This window comes from Hylobates moloch, unplaced genomic scaffold (genome assembly GCF_009828535.3).
Source record: "Hylobates moloch isolate HMO894 unplaced genomic scaffold, HMol_V3 SCAFFOLD_9, whole genome shotgun sequence".
NCBI classification, from domain to species: domain Eukaryota; kingdom Metazoa; phylum Chordata; class Mammalia; order Primates; family Hylobatidae; genus Hylobates; species Hylobates moloch.
Window position 1 is genome coordinate 17,947,841 of NW_026652284.1, and position 16,257 is coordinate 17,964,097.

At 55.8% G+C, this 16,257-nt stretch overlaps 1 protein-coding gene across 3 annotated transcripts; it reads left to right on the plus strand.

The window, feature by feature from the left end:
• The first annotated feature begins 19 nt into the window (after positions 1-19).
• Positions 20-16,218, plus strand: SLC66A1 (solute carrier family 66 member 1). 3 transcript variants are annotated; one of them, XM_032759139.2, is made up of 9 exons: positions 20-201; positions 592-751; positions 4,935-5,176; positions 9,945-10,074; positions 10,819-10,906; positions 11,558-11,700; positions 11,843-11,935; positions 12,531-12,716; positions 13,853-16,218. In XM_032759139.2, the coding sequence occupies exons 3-9, from the start codon at positions 5,013-5,015 to the stop codon at positions 13,925-13,927; spliced, it is 879 nt and encodes a 292-aa protein (XP_032615030.1). In that variant the 5' UTR covers positions 20-201; positions 592-751; positions 4,935-5,012; the 3' UTR covers positions 13,928-16,218. The 3 variants fall into 3 exon arrangements, with proteins under 3 accessions (XP_032615030.1, XP_058299790.1, XP_058299791.1); XM_058443807.1 differs by having other exon boundaries at positions 20-751; XM_058443808.1 differs by lacking the exon at positions 592-751.
• Positions 16,219-16,257: the final 39 nt, after the last annotated feature.

Genomic DNA, 16,257 nt, shown 5'->3' on the forward strand with positions numbered 1-16,257 from the left:
GGCCCACACCGGGGCGGAGCGCGGAGGCAGCTGGGGGCGGGGACACTAGGCGCGGCCCTAGCGGGGCCTCCAGGCCCGGTCAGTCCAGCGCGCGGCGTGGGGGCGGGGCCTGCGGTTCCCGGGGCGGGGCGGTGGCGCGAGGTCAGCTGACCCAGCGGGCCCTGACCCAAAAGCTGGGCCCTGGCGGCGGATCTGGACGTGGTGAGCCGGCGCGGGGCAGGTGGCAAACTCCACGGCTGGGGGGTCGGGGCTCCTGGGCTTCCCTGCCACGTCCTTCCAGCCCTCTCCTCCGGTCGCTGGACTGTCCGGGCTCCTGCGCCCTCCTTATTGCGCGATATCCTGGGACGAGGCTCCGGGCCGGGACTGGGTGGCCCTCGGGAGTCTGCAGCCCGTGGCCCCCCACCTCTAGGGCGACCAGCGCGGCCTCTCCAGCTGGCCTGGCCAGGAGTTGGGGCCGGGTCTCCTTTCACCCCCTGTCGTGGCCGACCGGCGCCTTGGCGTCTGATGGCTTCGTTTTTCCCGGGCCGGCCGGGCGAGAGGCCCTCGCGGCGCTGGCCCCAGCAGCTGTCCTATCATTATCCTTCCAAACAGGCGGCCCGCGCCTGGCTGAGTCACCAGGAGGGAGCTGTGGCGGAGGACGCCGAGGCCTGGAGTGGGTGGTAGGCCCAAGCCGGGACGCTCCTCCCTCCACATTCTCCCCAGGTCTGCAGGGACAAGGGCCCACACTGCCTCCTCCCACGCCGTGTTTAGGGTAGGTTTCAAACGTGTGCACGGAGAGTCTGAGGCTGGAAGTGTGAGGGGTCCCGGGCCGGGGTCACAGGTCATGTCTAATCAACGCTTACTGAAGGCGCCTGTGTGCCCGGACGCTGGAGGGGCTACAGTGAGAACAAGTAATAGTCATTTTGGGTTGTTGGTGTTGAGTGCCAGTGCCAGGCACCCTTGTAATCGCTTGGCCTGGATTGTCTCTTTTAACTCTGCAGTCAGCCTAGGTGGTGGGTATTGCATTACTCCCCTACTTTTCAGATGAGAACTACGAAGCTCACTTGAGTTCCAGGCTGGTAGGCATTGGGCAGGTCTGTTCCAGAGTGCTTTTCTCCTCAACCCTGGGCTGTTCGAGCTCACAGCTTTCTCCCCTTCCTAACTTTCTCCCTTCCTTCCTCTTCTCACTCTTCCCCCATTCTCCTTTCCTCACCCGTTTCCTGTCTTCTTCACTCTGTCTTTCTCTCTACCTCTCTCTTTCTCTGTCTCTCAACATTTGCTGAACCTCTAGGTGTGTTTACACCTGGAGAATAAGAAATGCACAACCCAGGGTGGGGTGAGTATGTTTCAAGGACACTGGTTGCAGAGGACGGTGGTAGCTTTCTTCAGGTGTGTGGACAAGGGGAGAGGAGGAGGTGGAGGGTCTTGTCCAGCCAGCTCTCATGGGCATCTTTGAAAGGGCAATTCAGAAGTGAGTCTTCTTATCTCATGACCAGGCCCTTGAAGGGGAGCAGGACACTTCTAGGGGAAGAGATGGCACGTGCAGAAGCCTGGAGACGTGAAATGACTGAAGACGTGGGTCAGGAGGCAGGAGATAAGGTTGGGAGGGCAGTTCTTAGAGTAACTTGAGGCCTAGCCTCAGGTAATTTGGACTTCATCCTGTAGACAAAGGTGGACACATGATTGGCTGTGATCATGTGCCTGAAGCATCCCTGACTCAGCTTGGGATCAGGGAGAGGAGTCTGGGTGTGGCAGGAGATGCCATTTCCAGCATGGAAAGGAGAGAGAGGCCGCAGGGTCCATAAACCAAGGTACCTTCCTCAAGACAACCCCCCAACACACACATGCTGAGATGTGTCCGTTTCATTTCCTCCCTAACCTGGGGAAAGGGGGAAGTGAGAGAGTCCCCAAGGTGGTTGAGATGCTGGACTCTCATCCTGAAAACAGTCGCTGCCATGTGTTGTCAGGCACAGGGCTGAGAGCTTTATGTGCATTTAGTCAGGACAGCTGCCCCAAGGAGTGAGTGTCATTAGCCCCATTTTATAGACAGGCTCAGGCAGGTTAGTTCACTTCCAAGGCCACTCAGCCTCACCTGTCAAATGAGCACAGTATACCCAACCTTGCTGGGGAGTGGTGAGGATGGCAGTGGATGAGCTGCAGCCTTGTGTTCACTCTGCAAGGGGGTGTGGGGGTGCAGCCCAGTTGGGAGTGGTGGCTGAGAACATGACTTGATTTGAAATGCCTTTGGCATTGCAAACGTGTAGTTCTCACCTGGACTATATGGGTTTTTTGATAGTTTGTGTTTTGTTTTATTTTCGAGACAGAGTCTTGCTCTGTCACCCAGTTGGAGTGCAATGGCGCGATCTCAGCTCACTGCAACCTCTGCCTCCTGGGTTCAAATGATTCTCCTGCCTCAGCCTCCTGAGTAGGTGAGATTATAGGCACGCACCCACCACTCCTGGCTAACTTTTGTATTTTTGATAGAGATGGGGTTTCACCATGTTGGCCAGGCTGTTCTCCAGCTCTTGAGCTCAAGTGATCCAACTGCCTTGGCCTCCCAAAGTGCTGAGATTACAGGTGTGAACCACTGCGCCCGGCCACACCTGAACCGGTGTTAATTTGGAGTGGCCTTTCAGGGGCCGGAGATGGGGCATCAGGTGAAGGTTTCCAACATCAGCTGTGCTGATGGTCCCCCAGGTGGGCCACGAAGACACAGGGAAGAGGCTTTCAGCCTCCCTGCCTGTGCCAGGCCCTGGAGGTAGTCCAGTGAGCTGGGCTGACAGTGACCTGGGGCACCCTTACCTTCAGGTCCAGGGCCTCTGCCCACAGCAAGTCACATTAGGGCTGAGGGTCTACGGCTTCCTGAGAGGAGGTGTTGACTCACTTCCTTTCCCTCCTGGTGTTCCCTGGTCTCTGTGTCCTCAGCAGTTCCGTGGGGCCAGCCAGGGACTAGCTGGGGAGCCCAGGCCTCCTGACACAAGTGGGAATGAAGGCAGCTAGAGACAGCCCCCCCCACCCCCCCGCCCCGGATGAGGAAATCCCCTCTGAGCACAGGGAGAAAAGAGGAAGCCCACTTTCTGGCTGTGCAGTCATGCCACACCACAGAGGCATCTCTGTCTCTCTCTCTCTCTCTCTCTCTCTCTCTGCGTCTGCTTGCTAGGGAGCCACAGAAGGCTTCTGCTTCGCTGGTGACAGATGCACCTGAGGCGGGCAGTGTGGCAGGTGGCCATGAGCAGGGGTGTAGGTCTGAGTCTTGGGTTTGATTCTGTAGCTTCCTGGCTGGGTGCTGCTGGCACATCACTTCCGCACTCTGGATCAGGCTCCTTGTGGATATCAGTGGTCCCCACTTCATAGTTGCTGTGAAGATGCAACATGAATGTATGCAGGATGCTTGGCTCACTGGTCCAAGCTGTGGTGCCGATCACTGATGGAGATGGCCCAGCCGAGCCTCACTTTCCCTCCCTCCTCTAAGGTGTCACGCAGGCAATGACTGCTCTACTCACTGTCCAGGGTGCCCGGGTACTGGGAGAGGTCTGCCCTGCCCACCCTTGCGATCAGCCATATTCTGGCTTTGTCGGTGTGACTGGGGAGGTGGTTGTGGACTCCCTGCTGGTAGGCGTCCCCCACACTCTGTGAGCTCCTGGGAGAATACAGGCTGCAGCGTCCCAAACTTGAGTCCTTGTCACTCATGCAACCCCGGGGATCCCTTGCTCCTCTTCTCCACTTGCCTCATCTGCGTGGGGCAGCCGGCTTTATGGTTTGTGTGTGTGTGTGTGTGTTTTTTCTTTTAAGACAGAGTCCGGCTCTGTCGCCCAGGCTGGAGTCCAGTGGCACGATCATGGCTTGCTGTGCAACCTCCACCTCCTGGGCTCCAGCAGTTCTTCCACCTCAGCCTCCTGAGTAGCTAGCTGGGACTACAAGCGTGTGCCACCACACCTGGCTAATTTTTGAATTTTTCATAGAGACAGTGTTGCCCAGGCTGTTCTCGAACTCCTGGGCTCAAGTAATCTTTCCCACCTCAGCCTCCTAGAGTGCTGGCACAGTGTGCAGCCCTTATTTTGTTGTTGTTGTTTTGACACAGGGTCTTGCTCTGTCATCCAGGCTGGAGTGCATTGGTGAGATCATGGCTCTCTATAGCCTCTACCCCCTGGGCTCAAGTGATCCTCCCACCTCAGCCTCCTGAGTAGCTGGGACCAGAGGTGCATACCACCATGTTTGGCTAATTTTTGTATTTCTTTTCTTTTTTTTTTTTTTTTTTTTTAAGAGGGAGTCTCGCTCTGTCACCTCTTTTTTTTGAGATGGGGTCTTGTTATGTTGCCCAGGCTACCAGGCTGGTCTCAGTCTCTTGGGCTCAAGCTGTCCTCCCACCTTGGTCTCCCAAAGTGTGGGGATTACAGGCATGAGCCATCTCTCGTGGCTACAACCTGCTTTAAATTAGATGAACTTGATGGGCCTGGCCTCAGCAGATCCTTACAAAGTAATTTACAATAATAAGAAATTAGGAACACCCTAAGTGTTCAAGAGTCATAGGAAAAGGTAACATCGAGGGCTCAGTTCAACACACTGTGTATGAACTCACTGAACCCACACAACAGCTGTATGTGGGAGGCAGCACTGTGATGACCCCATTTACAGATGAGAGGGCTCAGGCACAGAAAGGCTGAGTCTTTGCCCGAAGTCTAGCATGAATGGGTGGTGAAGCAGGGATTTGAACACACCCGTCCATTCTGCAGATCCAGCACGCTGCCTGCATGTGTCTGTAGTTGGCGTGTGTTTGTTGTGATCTGTGTACCCGGGGGCTGATTGGATCCTGGTGGGTGAAGATTATGTCTTTGCCCTTCTCTGGTTCAGGGCCAGGAGCCTGGTGAAAAGGCTGGGATGAGCTTAGTTTGGGATGACCATGAATAGGACCTGGACCTCCCAGTGCTGAAAGCCTCCTCTCTTCCTCCCCGTAGAACCCTTGCTGGCCTCAGAACACCAGCGCCCTCCCTCTGGTGCAGCCCTGCCTGGCCGGGGGCCCCTCCTCCACAGCCATGGTTTGGAAGAAACTGGGCTCCCACAACTTCTCCAGCTGCCCCAATGGCTCCATCCAGTGGATATGGGATGTGTTGGGTGAATGTGCCCAGGACGGCTGGGACGAGGCCAGCGTGGGCCTGGGCCTGATCTCCATTCTCTGCTTTGCTGCATCTACCTTCCCGTGAGTAGTGTCTTGGTGGCAGGACTGGGGCAGGGCTGTGGGTTTGTGACAGTGGCTCCAGCTACTCCTCAGCGAGGAGTTGTGTGGTGGGCCACGGGACTCTCCAGACTAGAGGCTGGGTGTGCTCCCTTGACAGGGACCTGCACTGATCGCTACCACAGGTCAGACCTAGTGCTGGGCAGTGCTGATGCAGAGATCATCACCTTTGCAACAGTTTATTGAGTGCCCACCATATACTTGGCTTGCTTCTAAGCACTTGCCATATTTCTACCTCATTTAATCCTGACAACAACCTTGTGAAATAGGAACAGTTACCATCCATCTATTTTATAGATGAGGGATCCAAAACCCAGAGAAGTTAAGCAAGTTGCTTTAGGTCACACAGCTGGTCAGAGATGGGGCGGGAGAGTGGGAGGGCTGGGATGCATCAAACACAACCTCTGTCCTCCAGACTTTGACAGTCTGGTGGTGCAGATAGCAGCAGTGAACACAACATTGCGTGGCCGCTGCCATGATCAGAGAGCGAGGACACGCTGCACAGGGGTCAAGAGCATCCTGACCTGGGCGTGTCACCTCACTGCTCTGAGCCTTAGTTTCCTTGCTTGTGTCATGGAAATATTGTTACCTAACTAGACGGTTGCTATGAAGATGGCATGAGGGTATGTAGGGAGCGCTGCCCACTCAGGGCCTTCACACAATGTTTGCACAAGCCTGAAAGCTGTCAGTGGTGACACTGCTATTATTTCATTACATGAAGCACAGAAGAGGGACACCCACCTGATCTGCAGAGGCGGAAGAAGATTACAGTCAGGAAGGACTTGGAGGCCAGGCACAGTGGCTCACGCCTGTAGTCCCAGCACCTTGGGAGGCCGAGGCAGGAAGATCACTTGAGGTCGGGAGTTCGAGACCAGCCTGGCCAACATAGTGAGACCCCCCCCGCCATCTCTACCAAAAAAAAAAAATTAAAAACAAGAAGGGAGTTGGAGGTGTTGGCCTCTAGGCTAAAAGCCGAGGATAGGAAAGCATTGAGGGGTGAGAGCCAGGGGCTGAGTGTGGAAGAGCAGTTCAGGCAGAGGAAGCAGCAGATGTACAGAGAAGGGGCAGCTGCGTTTATATGGTGGACAGAGTGTGTGGGGGTCAGGGAAGGGAGAGGTGAGGTCACAGGAGTCATCAAAGGCCCTATGGCCTAAGCGGCATGCTCTGCTCCTAAGAAATGTGCTCTTTATCCTAAGGGATAAAGACAAGGGTTTGATCGGGGCTTGACATTGTTTTAACAGCTTTATTGGGAAAAAATTTGCATTTCATGCAGTTAACCCATTCAGTGTACAAGTCATTGGTTTTAGTATAGCCACAGAGTTGTGCAACTGTCACAACTAATTTTAGGACATTTTTGTTAGCCCAAATGGAAACCCGTGCCCATCAACAGTCATTCTTCATTTCTCCCGGAACCTATCAGTCCCTGCCAGCCACTAGTCTACTTTCTGACTCTTGATTTGCCTTTTCTGGACATTTCATGATTCATACAAATGGAATCACACAGGACCTGTTGTGATTGGCTTCTTTCACTTAACATAATGTCTTCAAGATTCATCCATGTCATAGCATGTATCAGATCAGTAGTTCAGTCCTTTTTGTGGCCAAATACTGTTTTACTCTGTGTATAGCGCATTTTGTTATCCATTCATCCATTGATGGACATTGGGTTGTTTCTACTTTGTAGCTATTATGATTAATGTTGCTATGCACATTCACGTTTTTTTATTTTTATTTTTATTTATTTATTTTTTTTTGCCGGGTGCAGTGGCTCACGCCTGTAATGCTAGCACTTTGGGAGGCTAAGGCGGGCAGATCGCCTGAGGGCAGGAGTTCAAGACCAGCCTGGCCAACATGGTGAAACTCCATCTCTACTAAAAATACAAAAATTAGCGGGGTGTAGTGGCGCGTGCCTGTGGTCCCAGCTACTCAGGAGGCTGAGGCAGGGGAATTGCTTGAGCCCACTAGGCAGAGGCTGCAGTGAGCCAGGATCGCACCACTGCACTCCAGCCTGGGGGACAAGAGAGAGTCTCCGTCTCTTTCCTTTTTGAGACAAGGTCTCACTCTGAGAGAGTACTCCTGAGTAGCTGGGACTACAGGTGCCTCCTACCACACCCAGCTATTTTTGTATTTTTAGTAGACACAGAGTTTCACCATCTTGGCCAGGCTGGTCTCAAACTCCTGATCTCAGGTGATCTGTCCGCTTCAGCTTCCCAAAGCGCTGAGATTACAGCCGTGAACCACCCCGCTCGACCATCTTTTTTCACTTTCTTGATGGTGTCCTTTGAAGCATAAAAATTTTAAATTTTGATGATGTCCAGTTTATTTTTTCTCTTTTGTTTCTTGTGGTTTTGGTGTCATATCTAAGAAACCACTGCCAAATGCAGATAACAAAGATTTATCCTTATACCTTCTTTTTTTTTTTTTTTTTTTTTTTTTTTTAGGCCGTTCCTCTCTTTCCCCCCCGGGGGGGGGGGGGTGTGTGGACACACATCTCATTGCAAAAACAGAATCACTTTCCTGCAATTGATGAAGACAAATCGAGTCATAGCATCTTAGGAGGAGCTTTACTGTAAGGGCCATGGGATAAACCTTGATTAAGGGCCTTCTCAGTGCCGGGCCTATGCTAGTCACTCCCCCTGCCCTCAGGAAACTTGAGTGAATCTGGGAGGGACGGGGATGTCAAGTGTTACAAAGGAGGAAGGAGAAGATGCCAGCGGAGCACGTGTCAGGGGAGGCGCAGAGGAGGAACCGACATTTTCTGAGACGAGAAAGATGACTCCGAGGCCTCTGGGCCTGAGGAGGGGCGGGCGGGACATCTGAGACCAGAGCTGGGAGGAAGAGAGAGCCATCCTGGGGTGGCGAGCCTGGGGCCTTGCAGGGGCCCCCTCGCAGAATGGGGGTCTTTGTCCAAGAGCACTGGAAGGCTCTGGCAGTTTTTGGTGACACTGGGGTTTCAGTTTTTTATTTGTTATTAAAGACAATTTTTTTTTTTGAGACAAGGTCTCACTGTGTCATCCAGGCTGAAGTGCAGTGGTGCATTCATAACTCACTGCAGCCTCAACCTCTTGGGCTCAAGTGATCCTCCCACCTCAGCCTCCTGAGTAGCTGGGACCGCACGTCCCCACCCCACATTTGGCTAATATTTTTTTTTTTTTGGTGGAGATGGGGTCTTGCTGTGTTGCCCAGGCTGGTCTTGAACCTCTAGGCTCAAGTGATTCTCTTGCCTCAGCCTCCTGAAGTGCCAGGATTATAGGTGTGAGCTACCACGCCCAGCCTCCAAAGTATTGGGATTATAGGCATGAGCCACTGCTCCTGGCTGAGATGGGGGTTTTAGAAAGATTTCTTAAAGGGAGCATGAAAGATTTCTGAAAGGAGGGAGGCTTGTTAGGAGGCTGAGGGAGGCAGGTGAAAGGACTGGCTGTGGGAAGAACCCAGCCAGTGCCCATTTCTTAGTTTCTGGCTTGGATAATGGATGGGATGAGCTGCCATTTAGTTACTTAGTTTCTTTGTTTTCTTTTTATTTTCTTTTTTGAGACAGGGTCTTGCTCTGTTGTCCAGGCTGGAGTGCAGTGGTGTGATCTCGGCTTACTGCAACCTCCACCTCCTGGGTTCAAGCAATTCTCATCCCTTGGCCTCCTGAATAGCTGGGATTACAGGCATGCGCCACCATGCCTGGCTGATTTTTGTATTTTTGGTAGAGATGGGGTTTCACCATGTTGGCCAGGCTGGTCTCGAACTTCTGGCCTCAAGTGATCCACCCTCCTCAACCTCCCAAAGTGTTGGGATTGCAGGTATGAGCCACCGTGTCTGGCCACCATTTAGATTCTTTCTATTTTCCTTCATGCATGCAGGTGGTTAAAGAGAAACTGGAACAGTAAATGGCAGTATGTATAATGGTTAAGAGCAAGACCGGAGGCTTAGGTAGGGGTTGAATCCGAGCGGTGTGGCACAGCTTCCTCCAGGCCCAGTGAGGAGGTCATCGTGGTAGACTGGACGGCACAGGTGTCTTGAGGACAGAATGAGTCAACACACATGCAGAGGGCTCAGAACTGCCCTGGGCCTCAGTGCCACCACCAGCTTTGGCCTCGTACCCACACCTGGCCAGAAGTCCTAAGAGGGTCCCAGCACCAGGGACCTTTGGGAAAACAGCCAGGGGACCAAAAGCCCACCACCTTGATAGTGGAGCTCCAGGCGCCTCAGCCCCGCCCTTCTCTGTTACCCTCTAAAGAGAACCGGGCTGGGGTTCTGCCTGTCTTGGCTACAGCTGCTCCTGGAGACCCGCCGTGCCCAGGCCTTCGGCCCGCGCGTCCCTTCCCCAGCACTGTTCTTGTTGCGATGCCCTTCCCTGCATCCACAGGAGAAAGGATCCAGGGTTCTATGCAGCGGTTCTCAGGGCCCAACACAAAACTTCAGGACCCTACTTAAGCCCCAGATCCCCACTGGAGACCCCACGGTGTGGTGGAGGAGAATCTGAGTGAGGCTGGGTCTTTCCCTGGAAAGATGCACAGCCGCAGAGCCCTCGGCTTAGAAGGGATTCCCCAGGGGATGCCTCCAAAGGGCCGAGAAGGCTCCTGAGGACCCCGCCCATGGATGGGCCGCCAGGCCACTTCCTCTCCATCGCCGCCTCGCTCCCCTGTGGTCGTCTCCTCTGGGCGGTGTCCCCTGTAAGGCGGCATCGCCTGTAAGGTGGCCTGAGCATGCGTCCCCTCCTCTTCCTCTTCCTCTTCCACAGCCAGTTCATCAAAGCCTACAAGACGGGCAACATGGACCAGGCGCTGTCCCTGTGGTTCCTCCTGGGCTGGATTGGCGGAGACTCCTGCAACCTCATCGGCTCCTTCCTTGCTGACCAGCTGCCCCTGCAGGTGGGCCGGTACCCGGGCAGGGTGGCGCTACCCCTAACCCTGCCTCACCCTGCAGGGTTGCCTGACGAGATGCCAGGCTCCTTGGCCCGCCTGGTCTCCAGAACCCTGACCCGTCATTCCGTCATTCCATCTTGTGTGAGGGCCCCATCCTTCTGTCTGCCAAACTGTGACCGTGGGCAGATCACTGCTCTTCTCTGAGCCTCAGTTTCCCCATCTGCAATATGAGCACGTCTTAACAGGAAGGTTTCGGGGTCTTCCACGTCCAGGGTGCTGGAGTGCTGGCGAAGCTTTCAGAGGGTGGGCCCCTCAAGGAGAAAGGGAGTTTTTCCATGGGAGGTCCAGATGCCGTCCTGCTCCTGTGGGCAGGCGGAGCTGGGGCTCCCAGTCAGGAAGGCATTGCCTTCCCACGTGGGACCAGAAAGTTCTGACTGCCCTGGTGTCAGGCCTAACCAGAGCCATCACTTCACCGCGGAGTCCCGCTTTGTCCTGACTGCTAGCGCTGACCACCACCAGCTCATTGGCCCCTCCTGGGCTAGTTCCCTTCCTGGGTCTTTCGCCCACCTCTTCTGTCATTCTGCCAGGTGGGAACTGGGAGCTCTTCCTTGCCAGATAGGGAAACAGAAGCTCAGAGAGGCGAAGTGACTTGGTCAGGGTCACCCAGCTGGGACATGACAGAGGGCTGCCGGGGCGTGGTCTCAGATCCTGGGACTGCGCCAACCCCTGGGCCCCCTGCGTCTCTTACAGACCTACACGGCTGTGTATTACGTCTTGGCAGACCTGGTGATGCTGACGCTGTACTTTTACTACAAGTTCAGGAAACGCCCCTCTCTGTGTGAGTACAGGAATCGCTCTCTGTCAGATGCTCTACCAGCAGCAGGGGGCGGTGCAGGGGGGCGCCTGGCGTGTGGGAGGAAGCGGGTTTCCCATGGCTGGGTGATAACCCAAACCTCGGAAAGGCTTCCCCGGGCCTTATCTAAGAGCCTGAGCCTTAATTGGCCAAGATAGAGGCTTGAGGGCAGTGAGTGCATCCTGGCCCAGACCACAGGCCGGTTCCTCTCACCCAGGGGCTCATTCCGCAGACACAGCTCCAGCTCCTCCTCTGTGTCCGGCCCTGGGCTTGGAGCTGGGGAAACGAGGGCAAGTCACACAGGCTGCCTCTGCCCCAGCCTTCAGGAGGAGCAGGAGACAAGGTCAGCTTGAGGCTATACGGACACGGGGAGGGACCTGGGGAGGAAGTTGTCTCATCAGCATTTCTGCTTCATGTAACCCCCTCCTGACCTCCCTGCCCTCAGCGTTTCACCTTTATAACTCTAGGAGAAGGGTACTGTTGTTGTACCCATTCGACAGATGAAGAATGAAAGCTCAGAGAGGTTAGGTCACTTGCCCAAGGTCACACAGTCCCTGAGGGGCAAGGCCAGGACTTAGCACCCCCCCGCTGCCACTCAGCCATCTAACCTCAGCTTCCCTCCTGCCTCATGTGCAGTGTCAGCCCCCATCAACTCCGTGTTGTTGTTCCTCATGGGGATGGCGTGCACGACACCGCTGCTGAGCGCTGCTGGGCCCGTGGCTGCCCCAAGGAAAGCCTTCCGGGGGCGGGCGCTCCTGTCCGTGGAACCAGGCAGCAAGGTGAGGCGTGGGAGTGGCGGTCAAAGGGATGGAGGCTGGCTCATCCCCGGGGCTCTCCCTGCACAGCCTTGTGGGCGCTAAGTGGGGTGGGGGATCACTTCTGGCACCTACGAGACACCAAGTGCCCCCTTCTTCTCCACAGCCCTTCACCCAGCAGGAAATCATTGGTTTCGTCATCGGCTCCATCTCCAGCGTGTTGTACCTGCTCTCCCGGCTACCTCAGATCCACACCAACGTGAGCCTCCAGCAGGGGCTGGGTGGGGGCAAGTAGAGGAGAGCCGGCCTGGCCACCTGGGCCCTCTGGGCTAAGGAGTAGCACAGCATAGGAGCCTTGGTTCAGAAAGTCTGGGCTACTCCCGCTGTTGGCTTGGGCAAGTTAATCCAATCTCCGAGCCTCCATTTCTGCTTCTGGAAAATGGGCGTGGTGTGGCCTGCCAGCCAGGCTACAAGAGACCCATGTGTGTCTTGGAGTGGGAGGTCAGGAAGGTGAGGGACTGAGCTTGGAGGCCTGAGGGGAGAGGAGAAGCTGGGGAGTCAGGGAGGGGAGGCTTGCTGGGCAGCTAGAGCTAGGGGTGCAATGCAGGGTGGCGTGGGGCCAGCAGGCCTGGCACAGCCACAGTCTCCTGTGGACCTGGGCAGGGGCCTGGGAGGGCTTATCTGTGGGTGGGAGGAGGCTCTTCTGTGTGTCGGGCCCATGTCCCTGGGCACCCAGGGAAAGACTGGCTCAGAGCAGGTGCACTGTGGTGGGGCAGGTGGACATGTGGACAGTTACAATCCGGAGTGACAAGAGGCCTGTTCGAGGTCTCTGACCTGAATTCCTCCTGCCCCAGTTCCTCCGGAAGTCCACCCAGGGGATCTCCTACTCACTGTTCGCGCTGGTGATGCTGGGGAACACGCTGTATGGGCTGAGCGTGCTGCTAAAAAACCCCGAGGAGGGCCAGAGTGAGGGCAGCTACCTGCTGCACCACCTGCCCTGGCTTGTGGGCAGCCTGGGCGTGCTGCTGCTGGACACCATTGTATCCTTCAGGGCGTGTGGGGCAGATGGTGGGGTGTGGGCAAGGAAGCCCCTGCCTGCACAAAGCGTCAGCACTCATCCATCTCTTCCTCCCTTCATCTGTCCCTCCCTCCCTCCCTCCATCCGTTCACTCAGTCGTGCACACCTCCTGTGTGCCGGGCACCCAGCTGGACCCTGGAGCCATGAGTGAGCAAGAACAGCCATGAGTGCCTCAGAAGCTTACAGCCCAGCGAGGTGCAGAGAGGACACAACATTATCATCAAAGAATTACTTCATTGCAGTGGCACCAAGTGCTGCAGAGAAAAACGACAAGAGCGTCTAGCCAGGGACTGTCCTGGTTAGAGGGGCAGCAAAAGCCCCTATAAGTCTCATTGAACCTGTGACTTGACAGAGAAGAAGTTAGTCAGGCTAAGGCAGGAGAGGAATGTTCCAGGCTGTGCAGACGAAAGCTGGAGTGTGGAGACACACATGACTTGGTCAGACAAACCTGGGTTCAAATCCTGGCTCCTCCCCTGCTTCCTAGCTGTGTGACACAGGGCACACTGTCAACCTCTCTGTGCTGCTGTGTCTTCACCTCAGTTAACAGCCGCCGTCTCGTCAGGATATTGTGTAAGACAAGGTATCTGGAAACACTCCCCACAGGACCCCGTTTTCAGTGAGGGCTCAGGAAGTGTTTGCGGAATGGCTGGACAGAGCATTACCTGGGTCTCATTTGGGAGAACAGAAACATGGCGTTTGTTTTAATATTTGCTAAGTCCCTGCTGGGCGCAGGGGGAGGTGAAAGTTTAGGCTCTGGTGCCCCAAAATGGCCCAGCCACCTGGAAGGCTCCAGGATGCCACAGGGTGAGAGGAAGCGAAGATCCTGGGCTAGGGTCAAGGGAGGCTGCCCATGGGAGGGAGAAGTCGGTGCCAGGCTTGGGGACAGATGGAGCTTGGTTGGGCTTGAGGAGCCGGGCAGGCGTTCTGAGTGGAGGGCACAGCTAAGGTAGAGGCTGGGAGGTTATGGCTGGCCCTTCCCACCTGCAGCGTGGGGGTGGGAGGGAGGGGAGAGGGAGGCAACTCCCAGGAGTCGAGGGCCCCCAGGGGCAGGTCCAACCCAGTCTCTGCTCAGCTTGGCCTTAACAGCAGCACCCCCAGATCTCCATCCAGTTCCTGGTGTACAGGCGCAGCACCGCCACCTCGGAGCTTGAGCCCCTCCTCCTCCCCAGCTGACCAGAGCCAGGCTGAGCGCAGGAGGACAGGCACCACCGGATGCCACACCAGGCAGGGGGAGGTGTGGACAGTGATGGTACCGCGGCCCTGCATCAGCCTGTGGGTGGCCTCTGGATCCTCCATGGACCGAACCATCCCCCCCGGAACACACCTTCAGGTAGACCCTGAAGCCTCGAGGCCGGGGCTGGAGCAGAGACCCCAGGGCCTCTCAGGAGACAGTGAGGCTGCCCCTCCTACCACCTACCTCATTCTGCCTACTCACCCCAGGGGCCACAGCCACAGCCTGCTGGACTCAGGACTGTCCTGTCAACTCCAGACAACCGAGTAAACAGGCCAGGCGCGGTGGCTCACACCTGTAATCCTAGCACTTTGGGAGGCCAAAGCGGGTGGACCACTTGACGTCTGTAGTTTGAGACCAGCCTGGCCAACATGGTGAAACCCCGTCTCTACTAAAAATACAAAAATTAGCCAGGTGTGGTGGCACACATCTGTAGTCCCAGCTACTTGGGAGGCTGAGGCAGGAGAATTGTTTGAACCTAGGAGACAGAGGTTGCAGTGAGCTGAGATCGCACCACTGCACTCCAGCCTGGGTGACAGAGCGAGACTCCGTCTCAAAAAAATAAAAAAGATAACCGAGGAAACGGTACCTCCCCACAAGACCTGCTTCTGTTGCTCCTTCCCCAAGGTGCTGAGGGATCGGGGCTGCTCTGGGGACCAGCAGAGGATGTGGATGGGGATTCAGGATGAGCCGAGCAGAGGGGACCGCATCTGCCTGCAGCCCTGGCCCAGCCTCCTGGGGCCTCTGGTTTCTATAGCCTGCTTCTCTGGGCCCTCTCCTAACAGGCCCCACACCTCACTGTGGGAACATAGCAGGGAGAGTGACTCCCCACAAGGAGCCTGCCCGTTGGTGTTCAGGAAGAAGCAAAATGGTTAAGGTTCTGTTGGATCTGGGTTCTGCATCGCAGTTCCTCGGTGCCTAGCTTACCTCATCTGTGAAATGGACAGTACTGTCATTTCCTGTGTCCTTTCAAGGATTACGTAAGATGCTGACATTATGGAGTTTAGCCCCAGATCTGGCACATAGTAAGGGCTCAATAAAGGTTAGTTTTGAGGACTTTTAGTTGGAGAAGAGGAGCAACCAGATCTCCTTGGAGATCAGGGAGAGCCTCCTGGAGGAGGTGATAGGTCAGAGGGATGAGCGGGAGATATCAGAGGGAAAGAGGATTGAAGGCAGGAGGAAGAAGTGGTGGGTACAGAAGCAAGGTGGGAGAGTGGAGAGGAGGGCAGGGCTGAGCCCCAAGTGCTTCCTGGACCCGCAAACTCAGTATTGTCCAGACCCTGTTTGTTTTATTTTTTAAGTTTTTTAGCCCAGGCTGGAGTACAGTGGTGCGATCATAGCTCACTGCAGCCTCGAACTCCTAGGTTCCAGGGATCCTCCTGCTCAGCCTTCCGAGGAGCTGGGACTACAGATGCACCACCACGCCTGGCTCCAGACTCTGTTCTGAATCCACTTTCCTGGGGGTCATGACCCTCAGGTGCCTGGAGCACAGAGACGCCAGCTCCCCACCTTGCTGGCCTGATCTCACCCCACACACCCAACCCTAGCTGTGGAAAACCAGAACCAGGGACCTGGGGCATCTGGTGGGGTAGTCTTGGGGAGAGACGCTGCGCCCTAGAGTGAGCCTTGCCTTTAGAATCTTCCCTTCCCAGCCCCGGAGAAGGGAAACGGCGCCATGGCCGTCCTGGTGCTGCGGATCCTTGGTGAGCGCAGCCCTCCACTCGGCCTTTGCTGTGTCAGACACCGGGGCTGTGGTGAACCAGCTCCAAGGCCCTGCCTTCCGGGAGAGGAGATGGTTACCATGACCAGACGGTAGAAAGGTCAGGAAATGAGCAGATGAGACCAGCCCCAGGAGGGTCAATCAGGGAAGACTTCTCAGAGGAGTGGCCTTTGAGCTGGATCTTGAAGGCAGAGGGGAGGGCAATTCAGGAAAAGGGAGAGGCAGGTACAGAGGCCTGGAGGTGGGTGTCTCGGCTGCTTACAAGGAGCCTTGAAAGCCACACCAGTGCCAAGGACAAGGTCCTGGGGCACACCCAGTAGCAGCCCAGCAGCAGGTGATGGGGTTTGGTCAGGGAAAGAGCCTTTTGCTAGAGAGAGGAGGCAAGGCACACCTCTGAGACCCAGGTGGGCAGAGAGGGCCAGTCTCCCTTGCCCTGTCCTAGGGGCTACCCAGGGAGCCCAGGATGCCATCTGGCATGCGGCTGTTAGTTTCACACTTGCTATGTGTGGGCTGCGCCGCCTGCCATCAGTGCGCGAGATCTCCCCATCTTCA

What these genes read in the sequence shown, in the direction of transcription:
- SLC66A1 (XM_058443807.1), top strand. Translation starts at nt 5,013, where the DNA reads ATGGTTTGGAAGAAACTGGGCTCCCACAACTTCTCCAGCTGCCCCAAT. An exon ending in TTTGCTGCATCTACCTTCCC is followed by an intron (nt 5,177 to 9,944) that starts GTGAGTAGTGTC and finishes CCTCTTCCACAG; the next exon opens with CCAGTTCATCAAAGCCTACA. An exon ending in CTGACCAGCTGCCCCTGCAG is followed by an intron (nt 10,075 to 10,818) that starts GTGGGCCGGTAC and finishes CGTCTCTTACAG; the next exon opens with ACCTACACGGCTGTGTATTA.